Below are 15,695 nucleotides of genomic sequence, written 5' to 3' on the forward strand. Positions count from 1 at the left end.
TAAAAAGAAATATATTTTTTAAGAGAATGACAAACAATAGAAAAGTGAAAGAAAAATATAACCTAGTATCTTTTACACTTTTCTCACACTGCAAAATTTTTTATTATGATTTCCTTTTTTTCCTCATTTTCATTGTAACTACTTGTGAAATCAATAAAGATGTTAAGTTAAAAATAAATAAATGTGGGAAGTCAGCCTGCTGGGGGCATTAAGTTACCATGTAATTGGGCAGATAATATACAGTATGTCACAAACGTGAGAACATCCCTCACATTTTTGTAAATATGTTATGATATATTTTTATGTGACAACACTGAAGAAATGACACTTTGCTACAATGTAAAGTAGTGAGTGCACAGCCTGTATAACAGTGTAAATTTGCTGTGCCCTCAAAATAGCTCAACACACAGCCATTAATGTCTAAACTGTTAGCAACAAAAGTGAGTACACCCCTAAGTGAAAAATGTCTAAATAGGGCCACAATTATCAATTTTTTCCTCCCTGGTGTCATGTGACTCGTTAGTGTTACAAGGTCTCAGGTGTGAATGGGGAGCAGCTGTGTTAAATTTGGTGTTTTCGCTCTCACACTCTCTCATACTGGTCTCTGGAAGTTCAACATGGCACCTCATGGTAAACAACTCTCTGAGGATCTGAAAAAACATAATTTATGCTTACCTGATAAATTTATTTCTCTTGTAGTGTATCCAGTCCACGGATCATCCATTACTTGTGGGATATTCCCCTTCCCAACAGGAAGTTGCAAGAGGATCACCCACAGCAGAGCTGCTATATAGCTCCTCCCCTCACTGCCATATCCAGTCATTTGACCGAAACAAGACGAGAAAGGAGAAACCATAGGGTTGCAGTGGTGACTGTAGTTTAATTAAAATTTAAACCTGCCTTAAAAGGACAGGGCGGGGCCGTGGACTGGATACACTACAAGAGAAATAAATTTATCAGGTAAGCATAAATTATGTTTTCTCTTGTTAAGTGTATCCAGTCCACGGATCATCCATTACTTGTGGGATACCAAATACCAAAGCTAAAGTACACGTCCCTGATGTAATTGGCGCCATATTAGCGTGCGTCCCCTGAATGGGAGGCAAACGGTCTGACACGTGGGGAGAGTTAGTCGGCATAACTTCCCCCTCGACAGAACCCTCTGGTGATAATTTCTTTTATAGATAAAGACTGATCTTTACTGTTTAAGGTGAAATCAATACATTTAGTACACATTCTCCTATGGGGCTCCACCATGGCTTTCAAACATAATGAACAAGTAGGTTCCTCTGTGTCAGACATGTTTAAACAGACTAGCAATGAGACTAGCAAGCTTGGAAAACACTTTAAAACAAGTTTACAAGCAATATAAAAAAACGTTACTGCACATTTTAGAAAGACAAATTTTCCCAAATTTTTAAATAACAGTGAAAAAATGCAGTTACACTAACAAAATTTTTTACAGTGTATGTAATAAGTTAGCAGAGCATTTGCACCCACTTGCAAATGGATGATTAACCCCTTAATACCAAAAACGGAATAACAAATGACAAAAACGTTTTTTTAAACAGTCACAAACAACTGCCACAGCTCTACTGTGGCTTTTTACCTCCCTCAATATGATTTTTGAAGCCTTTTGAGCCCTTCAGAGAAGTCCTGGATCATGCAGGAAGAAGCTGGATGTCTGTGTCTGTAATTTTTGCTGTGCAAAAAAAAACGCCAAAATAGGCCCCTCCCACTCATATTACAACAGTGGGGAAGCCTCAGGGAACTGTTTCTAGGCAAAATTCAAGCCAGCCATGTGGAAAAAACTAGGCCCCAATAAGTTTTATCACCAAACATATGTAAAAAAAACGATTAAACATGCCAGCAAACGTTTTAAATTACACTTTTATAAGAGTATGTATCTCTATTAATAAGCCTGATACAGTCGCTATCACTGCATTTAAGGCTTTACTTACATTACTTCGGTATCAGCAGCATTTTCTAGCAAATTCCATCCCTAGAAAAATATTTTAACTGCACATACCTTATTACAGGAAAACCTGCACCGCTATTCCCCCTCTGAAGTTACCTCACTCCTCAGAATATGTGAGAACAGCAAAGGATCTTAGTTACTTCTGCTAAGATCATAGAAAACGCAGGCACGATTCTTCTTCTAAATACTGCCTGAGATAAACAGTACACTCCGGTACCATTTAAAAATAACAAACTTTTGATTGAAGAAATAAACTAAGTATAAAACACCACAGTCCTCTTAGGACCTCCATCTTAGTTGAGAGTTGCAAGAGAATGACTGGGTATGGCAGTGAGGGGAGGAGCTATATAGCAGCTCTGCTGTGGGTGATCCTCTTGCAACTTCCTGTTGGGAAGGAGAATATCCCACAAGTAATGGATGATCCGTGGACTGGATACACTTAACAAGAGAAAAAAAGAATTGTTGCTCTACATAAAGATGGCCTAGGCTATAAGAAGATTGCCAAGACCCTGAAACTGAGCTGCAGCACGATGGGCAAGACCATACAGCGGTTTAAACAGGACAGGTTCCACTCAGAACAGGCCTCGCCAATGGTCGACCAAAGAAGTTGAGCGCACATGCTCAGCGTCATATCCAGAGGTTGTGTTTGGGAAATAGACGTATGAGTGCTGCCAGCATTGCTGCAGAGGTTGAAGGGGTGGGGGTCAGCCTGTCACTGCTCAGACCATACGCCGCACACTGCATCAAGTTGGTCCGCATGGCTCTCGTCCCAGAAGGAAGCCTCTTCTAAAGATGATGCACAAGAAAGCCCACAGTTTGCTGAAGACAAGCTGACTAAGGACATGGATTACTGGAACCATGTCCTGTGGTCCGATGAGACCAAGATAACTTTTTTGGTTCAGATGGTGTCAAGCGTGTGTGTCGGCAACCAGGGTGAGAAGTACAAAGGCAAGTGTGTCTTGCCTACAGTCAAGCATGGTGGTGGGAATGTCATGGTCTGGGCTTGCATGAGTGCTGTCGGCACTGGGGAGCTACAGTTCATTGAGGGAACCAATGAATGCCAACATGTACTGTGACATACTAAAGCAGAGCATGTTCTCCTTCCTTCTGAGGACTGGGCCGCAGGGCAGTATTCCAACATGATAACGACCCCAAACACACCTCCAAGATGACCACTGCCTTGATAAAGAAGCTGAGGGTAAAGGTGATGGACTGGCCAAAGCATGTCTCCAGACCTAAACCCTATTGAGCATGTGGGGCATCCTCAAACGGAAGGTGGGGGGAGCGCAAGGTATCTAACATCCACCAGCTCAGTGATGTCGTCATGGAGGAGTGGAAGAAGACTCCAGTGGCAACCTGTGATGCTCTTGTGTACTCCATGCCCAAGAGGTTTAAGGCAGTGCTGTAAAATAATGGTGGCCACACAAAATATTGATACTTTGGGCCCAATTCGGACATTTCCAATTAGGGGTGTACTCACTTTTGTTGCTAATGGTTTAGACATTAGTGGCTGTGTGTTGAGTTATTTTGAGGGGACAGCAAAATTACACTGTTATATAGGCTGTACACTCACTACTTTACATTGTAGCAAAGTGTTATTTCTTCAGTGTTGTCACATAAAAAGATATAATAATATATTTACAAAAATGTGAGGGGTGTACTCATTTTTGTGAGATACTGTAAATATTATACAATATAATAAGAGATGCCACCAGAAAGACTAGTAAATAACAATTCTACACTCCAGATGTTTTGCTATATTAAGCTCCTAGGAACACACACACACAAGTTCCATCTTATCCTCACCTCTTCAGTTAGTAATATTGAGACATTGCTATATTTCTTGTTGGTTTCAGAGCCCAAAGATGTAAGACGTAAGAGGAAGATTAGGAGAGCTGTCTCCCAAATTAAGAACTCCCAGTTGTAAACAAAGTTTAGGAATGTAGAGTATCCATGAAGGACCTGGGTGAAGAGAGAAAGTAGTAAAAAAAAATATGTAAAATACTCTGAATTACTGCAATAAGATTAAACATATGACATGATTGCCTTAGACCATGTGTGTCTTTATAAAGAAAGCATTTAAAGGGACATGAAACCCACATTTTTCTTTCATGATTTAGAAAGAGCATGCAATTTTAAACAACTTTCCAATTTACTTCTATTATCTAATTTGCTTAAAGGGGACAGTCTAGGCCAAAATAAACTTTCATGATTCAAATAGAGCATGTCATTTTAAACAATTTTCCAATTTACTTTTATCACCAATTTTGCTTTGTTCTCTTGGTATTCTTAGTTGAAAGCTTAACCTAGGAGTTTCATATGCTAATTTCTTAGACCTTGAAGGCCACCTCTTTTAAGAATGCATTTTAACAGTTTTTCACCACTAGAGGGTGTTATTTAACATATTTCATATAGATAACACTGTGCTTGTGCACGTGAAGTTATCTGGGAGCAGGCACTGATTGGCTAAACTGCAAGTCTGTCAAAAGAACTGAAATAAAGGGGCAGTTTGCAGAGGCTTAGATACAAGATAATCACAGAGGTTAAAAGTATATTAATATAACTGTGTTGGTTATGCAAAACTGGGGAATGGGTAATAAAGGGGATTATCTATCTTTTAAAACAATAAAAATTCTGGTGTAGACTGTCCCTTTAAATCTCTTCATATACTTTGTTGAAAAGCATATTTAAATAGGCTCTGTAGCTGCTGATTGGTGGTTGTACATTGATGTCTCATGTGATTGGCTCACCCATGTGCATTGCTATTTCTTTAACAAGGGATATCTGATGAATGAATGAAATTAAATAATAGAAGTAAATTCTCTATCTAAATCATGAAAGAAAAATGTTGAGTTTCATGTTCCTTAAAGAAAGTTTTTTTAAATTATGGATAGAGTATGTGTATTTGTGGGGCAGTATAAAAAAAATTATGCTTACCTATGAGTTAATTTAGCTCATGATGGTGAGAGTCCATAAGTCATCACCTGTGGAATTCTCCTAGTGGTTAGGAGGGGAATTACCACATGCAATGACTTGTAGACTCTCACCAGTGGTATGTAGTAAAACAACTTTACAGCAAAAGGGAATAAAATAAATAATGAACATATATTTAATTCTGAATATTTTGGGCTTCCCAAACTCCTGTTAAAAGTGGAAATACAGACACGGCTGTAATCCACACAGTCATTGGTTGCACACTCTAGAAAGCCATTTATAACTGTCCCTAATTGGCCTCAACAGATAAAGAAAACCTAAGTTACAAAATGGTTGTTGCACACTGCTTTATGGACATTAAAATATTACCCTTATTTTTTTTGATATTTAAAAAACCTAAGGTAATTTTTTTTTTAATATATATTATTATCCGGCTAATATTTGCTCTAAATACATAATTCAATCAAGGATTTATTTACTGTTTAATATCCGTTTAAGGTATTAAGGAGAGAGTTGAAGAGAATCTATCAGTGTCATATAATATATGTTTAAGTCTATAAGAGTCCATCTACAATAATAAGAGAAGTAAGTTCAGTATGCTAAAAGAGAATAGATAAATGCACAGACAAAACATTTTAGTTTTGGGTGAATTTTTAATTAAAAAAAAAAATGTCTTTAGTCTTGTCCATGTTTAGTTTATGGGGTCATTCAGTTCAGTCAAAATGTTGACATAATTTGTTTGTTAAATTTATCAAGTCCTTATTTCCTATAGGGAACATCTTCAGGACAGCAGAGGAACAGCTCGACAGCAGCTTCAACTGAAAAGTAGTAGCTAGTGCTACTGTTAGAAGCTAGCAGCAGCACAAAAAATGTGTACCTGATAAATGTATTTATTTCATGATGGTGAGAGTCCACGAATCATCACATGTGAGATATATTTTATTTCCACCAGGAGAAGGCAAACCACACCTACATTGCACAGCTTTACTCCACCCCACCTCCCAGCATTGTCCAGTTATACATAGGGCCAAGCAGAGAAGGAAAGCTAAAATACAGGAAAAGACCCAAAATTTAGTGTAAAATAGGACATGCCCCCAACTGAAGGTAATAATAAACATGGCTCATGTTCGACCTAATGCCCACACAGTGAAGTCCACAAGACCACCATAAATAGGGTGGGAATAATCTTAAGTAAGGGTCTAGAACTAATCAGGCACAACAGCCCGCAGAACCTTCCTGCACAAGGTCACCTCTGTGAGGGATAAAACAATGAAATAGTTAAAACTTGGCAAAACAGATATGTCTGGTAACAGCGTCCTCTCGTGAATCAATCATTAATGACTTTGTCAGATGAGCCTCTATGTGACAGACTCATGTGTTCAATCAGCAGGCCATCAAGGTCTGACGTTCTTGCTGGTAGAACCCAGAGACAGAAGCTCTCTCATGATAACATCTAAACTAGCTCTGGATACTAAGGGCTGACCAATCAGAATCAATGATGCCCATTTCTGCTTGATTCTAGCTATTACTCTGGGGCGTTACGCAAAAAGGAGAAAATAAAATGTACGCTTGAACGATGTATTGGGGGATCCTGCAGCTTGAACACTTAAAATACTCTAAAAAAATTAAACTATCCTAATATTGTAAAAAAAAAATTGCCTGTGCTAAAGCTGCAATTTATTATACTTGGTGGGGCTGCTCTTACTGTGTTCACTATCCTGAAGTTTATGTCACTTCCTGAGCAATTCAGCTACAGAAAGAGAGACTATTTCAATTCCTATGAGTTCCTGGGAACTATGATATTAATCATGCTAAATATCTGAGTAATAACAGGAGTTATAAGGCTTGCTTGGTGACACCTGGCATTATGCAACCGTGTTTGCTAAAGTCTGTTAAAATGTTTTTTTTTTTTTTTTTTTTATTTATGCCAGTAAGCGGAAAAACAAACAAAAATACAATACGTTTGGATATGAAACTGCACCACGCAGGGTGCAAAATATGCATTAAACAAAATACAGCGATTGAATTGCACCATTCACAATATATAAAGATGTCAAAATAACAAAAAATAAAAAGTAAGCCTCTTTTGCTTCTTTTGCGTATATGTATCATGTAAAAATAAACGGTTCCTCTGACCCTGGCAATTCTTTTTAACATAGACTTGAAAACACACTACACACTCAAACAACAACAAAAAAAAAAAAAAAAAAAAAAAAAAAAAAAAAGGAACTTATATCTCTCACGAGTTAAGACTTTAATCTGCCCCTCTTCCTTCCACTGTAGATCTCCTGACGTGTCAACTGTCTACCGACTCTGTTTCCTAGTCTGACCTCTTCGTCCCATCACTAGTTCTATCTATAATTCGTAATCCACTCTGCGGGAAAATCTCCCAGCAATACCAAATCAGCAAAACAATCAGTACTTAAGAAAGGAGATAGAATTGTCTTTTGCACATCTTCCGGATACATTTTAACTACCGGTAACCATCCCAGTAGAAATCTTTTGCATTCTTTTTCGCTTGCGTCCCAAAGATGGAAAGATTCAAAAATAATTTGTAGCTGGATTTCTCTAATAAAAAATGAAAACCCTGGCAACTTTTTGGCTTTCCAGTTACTTAATATGAGTTGTCTCACAAGTATAATAATTGTATTTATAATTTTACTTGACGGGACTGTCTTTTGGCTAGATCGAACTAGCAAAAATATATCCTCAACTTTAAGTTGTATGTTTGTTGCGTAGATTTTATTAATCCAAAAGATCACTTTCTTCCAGAATTGTTGAACTCTAGGGCAGTGCCAGAACATATGTAAAATATCCGCGTTCATATAGACACATCGTGGGCAGAAGAAGTCTTGACCTATAAACATTTTAGCCATTTTCCATGGTGTGCAATAATAGTTATTAAGTAATTTGACATGGCCTTCTCTCCAGCTAGTTGGAATACGGCATTTGCTTAAAGATTCACAACTCTCTTTCAATATAGCTTGATTTATATTTGGAATCTTAGCTATCCATTTTGCACATAATTTCTCCATTAGAGAATCACTTTGTTTGGCAAGCATGATACTATATAATAATGAAATAGAGGGGGGCCTAACATGAGCAACGATCAAGATTGTTTTAAACTCCGTCCATGCGACTGTCTCACCACGATTCCATCTCCTAGAGGATATATAATTATGCACTTGCAAATAGGGATAAAGATTATTATTTGAAAGGTCAAATCGAGCTTTCAAAATATCAAAAGGGATTATTTGTCGATCTTCCATAAAAAATTGCGAAACTAGCTTAAGATCTTTATTGAACCACTCTCTAAAAACCTGCTGGTTGTTTCCTGGAGGAAATTCGGGGTTGCCTATTAACGGTAAATAATCTGAAAAGGTGTAATCAATACCCATAAGAGAGCATATTTTTTGCCAGGCTAGAACTATATTGTTTATTGATATTAAACTTTTGACCTCCTGCGGAGTTTCTTTAGGATGAATATGTAATAAAGCTTTGAGGGAAAAGGGGAGGACTAAAGTACTTTCCAATTCTAATGTTGCAAACCAGCTTGTTTCTATGAGCCAATCAAGCGCAATTTTGCCCAAGGCTGCAAGATTATAAAGCGCTATATTGGGTAGAGCTAACCCGGCTTCTTTACGAGGTTGCATCAGTTTTTCTATTGCAATTCGTGCTTTTTTCTTATTATGCCATATAAATTGTGAAAAACTCGAATTTAACTTACGTATATCTCCTTTATATAGTTTCAAGGGAAGGTTTTGAAGAAGAAAGAGAAGCCGGGGAAAGATTATAGTCTTAATAAGGTTCACTCTCGCAGTCAGAGATAAAGGGAAGGCAGCCCAAAGTTTCAAGTCCGCGTAAATTTTTTGAAATAACGGGACGAAATTCAAATCGTACCATTTTACCGGATTTCTGTGAAGATAAATTCCCAAATATTTAAGAGCATCCACCTCTTTAAATTCCAGCCTATCTAAAGCATTCCTTGTTTTATATAGCCACATTATTTCACTTTTACTATAATTCACTTTGTACCCGGAGAATGAACTAAAAAGATTTAGACAATCTATAACCGTTGGGATAGCCCTAGGTGTGTTATGAAGGAAGATTAGTAAGTCATCTGCATATAGTAAAGTTTTAAGCACAGTCTGCCCAATGGAAATACCTTCTAATAAATTCCGTAGCCTTATAGCGAGAGGTTCTAATGCAAGATTAAACAATAAAGGAGACAAGGGACACCCTTGTCTAGTACCTTTTTTCAGTTTTATCCCTGAGGTGAGATTATTATTAATTAGAAGATAAGATATAGGACATTGATATATGTTACGGATAAACCGAACAAACTCATTTTTAAACCCAAATTTTCCGAGAGTCTCAAATAGATATTCCCATTCTATAGAGTCAAACGCCTTTACCGCGTCGAGAGTTAAGAGTGCACAATCATATAAGAAATGTCTATCTGAGTTTTGGCGAATATTCCAAATATAATCTATTAAGGTTGTCAGTTTCCGTATATTTTTAGAAACATTTCTAAAAGCCATAAACCCTGATTGATCTGGATGTATCACTTCATTAAGGCATAGCATTAATCTGGCTGCTAGGATAGAGGATAAAATCTTATAGTCCACATTAAGTACGGAGATTGGTCTATAAGACCCTGGATCTTCGGGGTCTTTTCCTTTTTTAAGAATCAGGGAAATGTTAGCAGCCGCAAAATATCCTGAAGGTATCTTCCCGTTTCTGTAATAATTATTGAATAGTTTTACTAGAGTGGGTTTAATTTCTTCTGCAAGTATTTTATAATACTCTGCCGGCAGGCAGTCCGGCACTGCAGCTTTATTCAATTTTGCCTTATCAATTGCTTCTGCTATCTCATTTTCTGAAATAGGGGCATTAAGCCTTTCCACTAGATCTTGTGAAACTCTCGGAATTTTTATTTGAGACCAAAATTTATCCTGGTTCTGCGTATGATTAGTACTCTGCGTGTATAGTTTTTGATAATACACAAACAACGTTTTATTGATATCAGATATTTCTGTATGTCTGTTATCCTGATCCCTAATTGCTAAAATGTAATTTTTTTTCTTTCTCCCTTTGACCAGTTTAGCTAAAAATTTTGCTGAATAACCAAAATGTCCCTTGTATCGCAGATTTAGTTTTCTCTCCTCTTCTAAGGATTTTTGTCTAAAGAAAACGTCTCGTTCCTGTCTAGCACTAAGATATTTTTTCCACAACGCAGAATTTGGCTCTCTAATATATTTCTGATAACTATTCTTGACCTGTTTAGCGAGTTGGATTTCTCTCCTTTTATCTTTGCGATTTCTTTTACACATATAAGCCTTAATTTCTCCCCTTAAATACGCCTTAGAGGCTTCCCAGAACGTCTCGATTTTCTGAAAATATACTATATTGAAAGTGCAATAATCTTTCCATTTCTGTTTTAACCAGAGATTAAATCTGATATTCTTATGCATATATCGTGGGAATATAATGGTTAGATTTCTATTCGCCTGATTCTCTAAGGATTGAAACGATAGTGACACAATCGCATGGTCGGAGATCGCTATATCGCCTATTAAGGCCTTGACCTTCTGTAAAGATAGGGTCTCTGAAACTAGTAAATAATCTATTCTCGAAAATGTTCTGTACTTTTTAGATTCGCAGGTAAATACCCGCAAATCTGGATTTTGGAGTCTCCATACATCAGTTAATTTCAACTGGAGGCAAAATTTTCTCATATATTTAGCTTGACTGTTATATACTGCTATATTTTTTTTTTAAAATCTATCTAGCTCAGGGCAAAACGAGAGATTAAAATCACCACCTATCACGAGGTTATCTGATATAAATGGCAGTAGCTTGCTCTTTAACTTTTCCCAAACATCTTTAGAAAAATTATTCGGCGCATAAATGTTGCAAAAGACAAATCTTCTCCCTTCTATCCGTACTTGTAACAGGATATACCTAGCCCCCTGATCTACTTCCATCTGTATAATCTGATATGATAGATTTTTATTAAACAATATTGCCACCCCTAATTTTCTGCCTCTGCATGGAGTGGCAAAAACCTCTCCTATCCAATTGCACTTCAGTTTGGGGATTTCTATATCTTTTAAATAAGTTTCCTGTACACTATACAGGATATATACTATTGAATATACTAATGTATATTTTTTGGACACTGAAGTTTGCATTTTAACCCATGTGTTCTGTACCACTATCCATCATTTTATTGTTTACTTCATTGTATAGCAATTCATCGTTTAGCATTTACTCTAAGGGAGATCCTAGGAAATATCCCTAGGATTTTACAGGATTGGTTTTATCATCCAATTTCTTCTGCTGTCACCATCTTATGTTTTATTATATTATTGTTTATTTTATATGTATCACGGATCCATGTTACTTTTAAGCTTTTATTAACCTTAGGCTGCTGTCATTTTTAGCCGAATTTTATTCTAATTCATTTTTATAGACTCATCCATTAAAATTGTGTTTCTATGTACTTACGAATAGACCCTTTTTAGATCATTTATTCCTATTCAGCTTATAGCGCTCCCTTCCATTCCTTGTTGTTACCTACAGATCATGTATGTCCCTTTAATCAGACCATATGCATACCTACAATCAGACCATATGCATTCCTACAATCATACTATACATACCTACAATCATACCATATGCATATCTACAATCATACTATACATACCTACAATCAGACCATATGCATACCTACAATCAGACCATATGCATTACCTACAATCAGACCATATGCAAACCTACAATCATACTATACATACCTACAATCAGACCATATGCATACCAACAATCATACTATACATATCTACAAGCAGAACATATACATACCTACAATCATACTTTACATACCTACAATCAGACCATATGCATACCTACAATCAGACCATATGCATTACCTACAATCATACTATACATACCTTCAATCAGACCATATGCAAACCTACAATCATACTATACATACCTACAATCAGACCATATGCATTCCTACAATCATACTATACATACCTACAATCAGACCATATGCATTTCTACAATCATACTACATACCTACAATCAGACCATATACATACCTACAATCATACTATACATACCTACAATCATACTATACATATCTACAAGCAGACCATATGCATACCTACACTCAGACCATATGCATTACCTACAATCAAACCATATGCATTACCTACAACCATACTATACATACCTACAATCAGAGCATATGCATACCTACAATCAGACCATATGCATTTCTACAATCATACTACATACCTACAATCAGACCATATACATACCTACAATCATACTATACATACCTACAATCATACTATACATATCTACAAGCAGAACATATACATACCTACAATCATACTATACATACCTACAATCAGACCATATGCATACCTACACTCAGACCATATGCATTACCTACAATCAAACCATATGCATTACCTACAACCATACTATACATACCTACAATCAGAGCATATGCATACCTACAATCAGAGCATATGCATACCTACAATCATACTATACATACCTAAATCATACCATATGCATACCTACAATCATACTATATGCATTCCTACAATCATACTATGCATACCTACAATCCTACTATATGCATACATACAATCATACTATACATACCTACAATCATACTATACATACCTACAATCATATTATACATACCTACAATCAGAGCATATGCATACCTAAAATCATACTATACATACCTACAATCATACCATAGGCATACCTACATTCATACTATACATACCTACAATCATACCATATGCATACCTACAATCATACTATATGCATACCTACAATCATACTATGCATACCGAGGGTGGCAACCCCTCCCTTAAAATACAGAACACTTGTAAGTTACACATGCTGCAGGGTATGCAGGGAGGAATATGAACAGTGTTGTCCAGAAACACAATACATGTTCCTCCCTGCACACCCTGCAGCATGTGTAACTCATAAGTGTCCAGGAAAACATGGCTGAGGTGGCAACCCTATGCATACCTACAATCATACTATACATACCTGCAATCATACCATATGCATACCTACAATCATACTATACATACTGACAATCATACTATACATACTGACAATCATACTATACATAACTACAATCATACCATATGCATACCTACAATCATACTATACATACCTACAATCATACTATATGCATACCTACAATCATGCTATACATACCTAAAATCATACTATATGCATACCCACAATCATACTATACATACCTAAAATCATACTATATGCATACCTACAATCATACTATATGCATACCTACAGTCATACCATAAGCATACCTACAATCATACCATATGCATACCTACAATCATACTATATACATACCTAAAATCATACTATACATACCTTCAATCATACTATATGCATACCTACAATCATGCTATACATACCTGAAATCATACTATATGCATACCTACAATCATACTATACATACCTAAAATCATACTATATGCATACCTACAGTCATATCATAAGCATACCTACAATCATACCATATGCATACCTACAATCATACTATACATACCTAAAATCATACTATATGCATACCTACAATCATACTATATGTATACCTACAGTCATACCATAAGCATACCTACAAACAGTCTGTGAATCCCTCACAGTGAAGAATATCAGCGGTTGCAACCAGGACAGATTAAGGTACCTCTACACTAATTTGCACTACGTTTTTTAAAACACGCAAACTGAACTTTAAAGACATCAAGGTATTCATCTGTTAAATTAACCATTTCCATTAACCACGATTGCTTTGGCACCTAAATCAGAATATTGGCTGTTTTTTGCCTTTTTAACTATCCAGCACACCTGAGCCAATTATATGTCCAAGGAAAGTAACTGTGTAACTTTATAACTGTATTTGTTACTGAAGAACTGTAAAGCTGTTAGGACTGATACATTTGTGCCTTTTAAATATTCAATTCACCATTTATCTTAGAAATTTGTTGCTTGCCATATGTTATCTATAGAATTAATTCCTTTATACCTGGAATTCTAGGATTATATGGTTCTAGTCTGTTTTTAAAGTGTTGTATAAGGGAGATGTCCCTTTATTAATTAGGAAAAGCATTTGCTGTTGTTTTTATGTGTTATAAGAATTTTTAAATAAACTAGATTGTATAATACATTAGTTAGATTGGTATCATCATTTCCTAGCTTTTTTTAGCGCTGCTAAATAAACCCCATTTTTTTCTTCTTATCCACCATTTAGTTCTCTCTGAGGGAAGAACTTTTTTAGCAGCAGGAATCCACCTTTAGGCGCTCCTATCACACTACACATACATACCTACAATCATACCATATGCATACCTACAATCATACTATACATACCTAAAATCATACTATATGCATACCTACAATCATACTATACATACCTAAAATCATACTATATGCATACCTACAATCATACTATACATACCTGCAATCATACTATATGCATACCTACAGTCATACCATAAGCATACCTACAATCACACCATATGCATACCTAAAATCATACTAAACATACCTAAAATCATACTATATGCATACCTACAATTATACTATACATACCTACAATCATACTATATGCATACCTACAATCATACTATACATACCTAAAATCATACTATATGCATACCTACAATCATACTATACATACCTGCAATCATACTATATGCATACCTACAGTCATACCATAAGCATACCTACAATCACACCATATGCATACCTACAATCATACTAAACATACCTAAAATCATACTATATGCATACCTACAATCATACTATATGCATACCTGCAATCATACCATATGCATACCTACAATAATACCATATGTACACCGACAAACATACATGGATAATTTACAAAAAATATTTATGTAACAAATTCTGTCATTTATTTATTTTTTTTAATTCTTCTTGTTACGCTCATTTTTAACAATTAAAAAAATCAAATAGACTCTCCCTTTAATGTATACATACATTTGTTTCTAGTCCTTTACGCAATTACTCTTAAAACTGTGAAACAATATCCCTTTAGGTTTTTACAGATACAGGCTTTTCTTTTTTTTTTTCTTCCTTAGAACAATGTAATTACTTGACTACCGATTCTACAATAAAGAAAAAAACAAAAAGATTTTTACTGAAATGTAGTAACCAAGGTGCTTTAAGTCAGACTAATGAAATGTGCATATAGAGATGCCAAAATCTGTAGATACTTTCAGCTGTGTGTTGCTAAAGTCATATACAAAATACTTCTAGGGCCAATCAGGGATGTTCAGATTTGACTACTGATGAAAAAAAAAAAAATCAAGGACATTTTAAACCTCGGAGGAATCATTTTTACATCAGTATAGACCTGCTTGTGTATTCCTGCTGCTGTCACAACAGTATGTTACCTAAAAAATCATCCTGTATGAAATAAGACCTTGCACTGGGCTTCTGCATCATGGAAGGTCTGGGAATAAAATGACCATTCACCTGAATACCTAAAGATATATATATATATATATATATATATCTAATCTGCTTTCTGTCATACTCTCCTGAAGTGCGTATCACAGAATGATTTTATAATTTGTGTTTATCCCAGTGGAACATCTTTGATACTTCTCTGATACAGCTTTGCTGTTAGTGCCCCCTGATGACTAAAGTATGTAACTATACCTAATTCAGTACAGACGTATTA

The 15,695-nt window shown here is 35.8% G+C and overlaps 1 protein-coding gene across 5 annotated transcripts in view; it reads right to left on the reverse strand.

The window, feature by feature from the left end:
- PHTF1 (putative homeodomain transcription factor 1) overlaps positions 1-15,695 on the reverse strand; it is a 383,975-nt gene that overhangs the window by 44,015 nt on the left and 324,265 nt on the right. For 4 of the 5 annotated variants that reach the window (XM_053706659.1, XM_053706661.1, XM_053706660.1 and 1 more), the window contains exon 16: positions 3,785-3,940. In XM_053706659.1, the coding sequence (XP_053562634.1) occupies positions 3,785-3,940 (156 nt within the window). Of the gene's footprint in view, positions 1-3,784; positions 3,941-14,902; positions 15,118-15,695 lie in introns of those variants that run through there. The other variant, XM_053706664.1, reaches the window with a different exon arrangement.

The sequence above is a fragment of the Bombina bombina genome, chromosome 3, assembly GCF_027579735.1.
Source record: "Bombina bombina isolate aBomBom1 chromosome 3, aBomBom1.pri, whole genome shotgun sequence".
Lineage (NCBI taxonomy): Eukaryota > Metazoa > Chordata > Amphibia > Anura > Bombinatoridae > Bombina > Bombina bombina.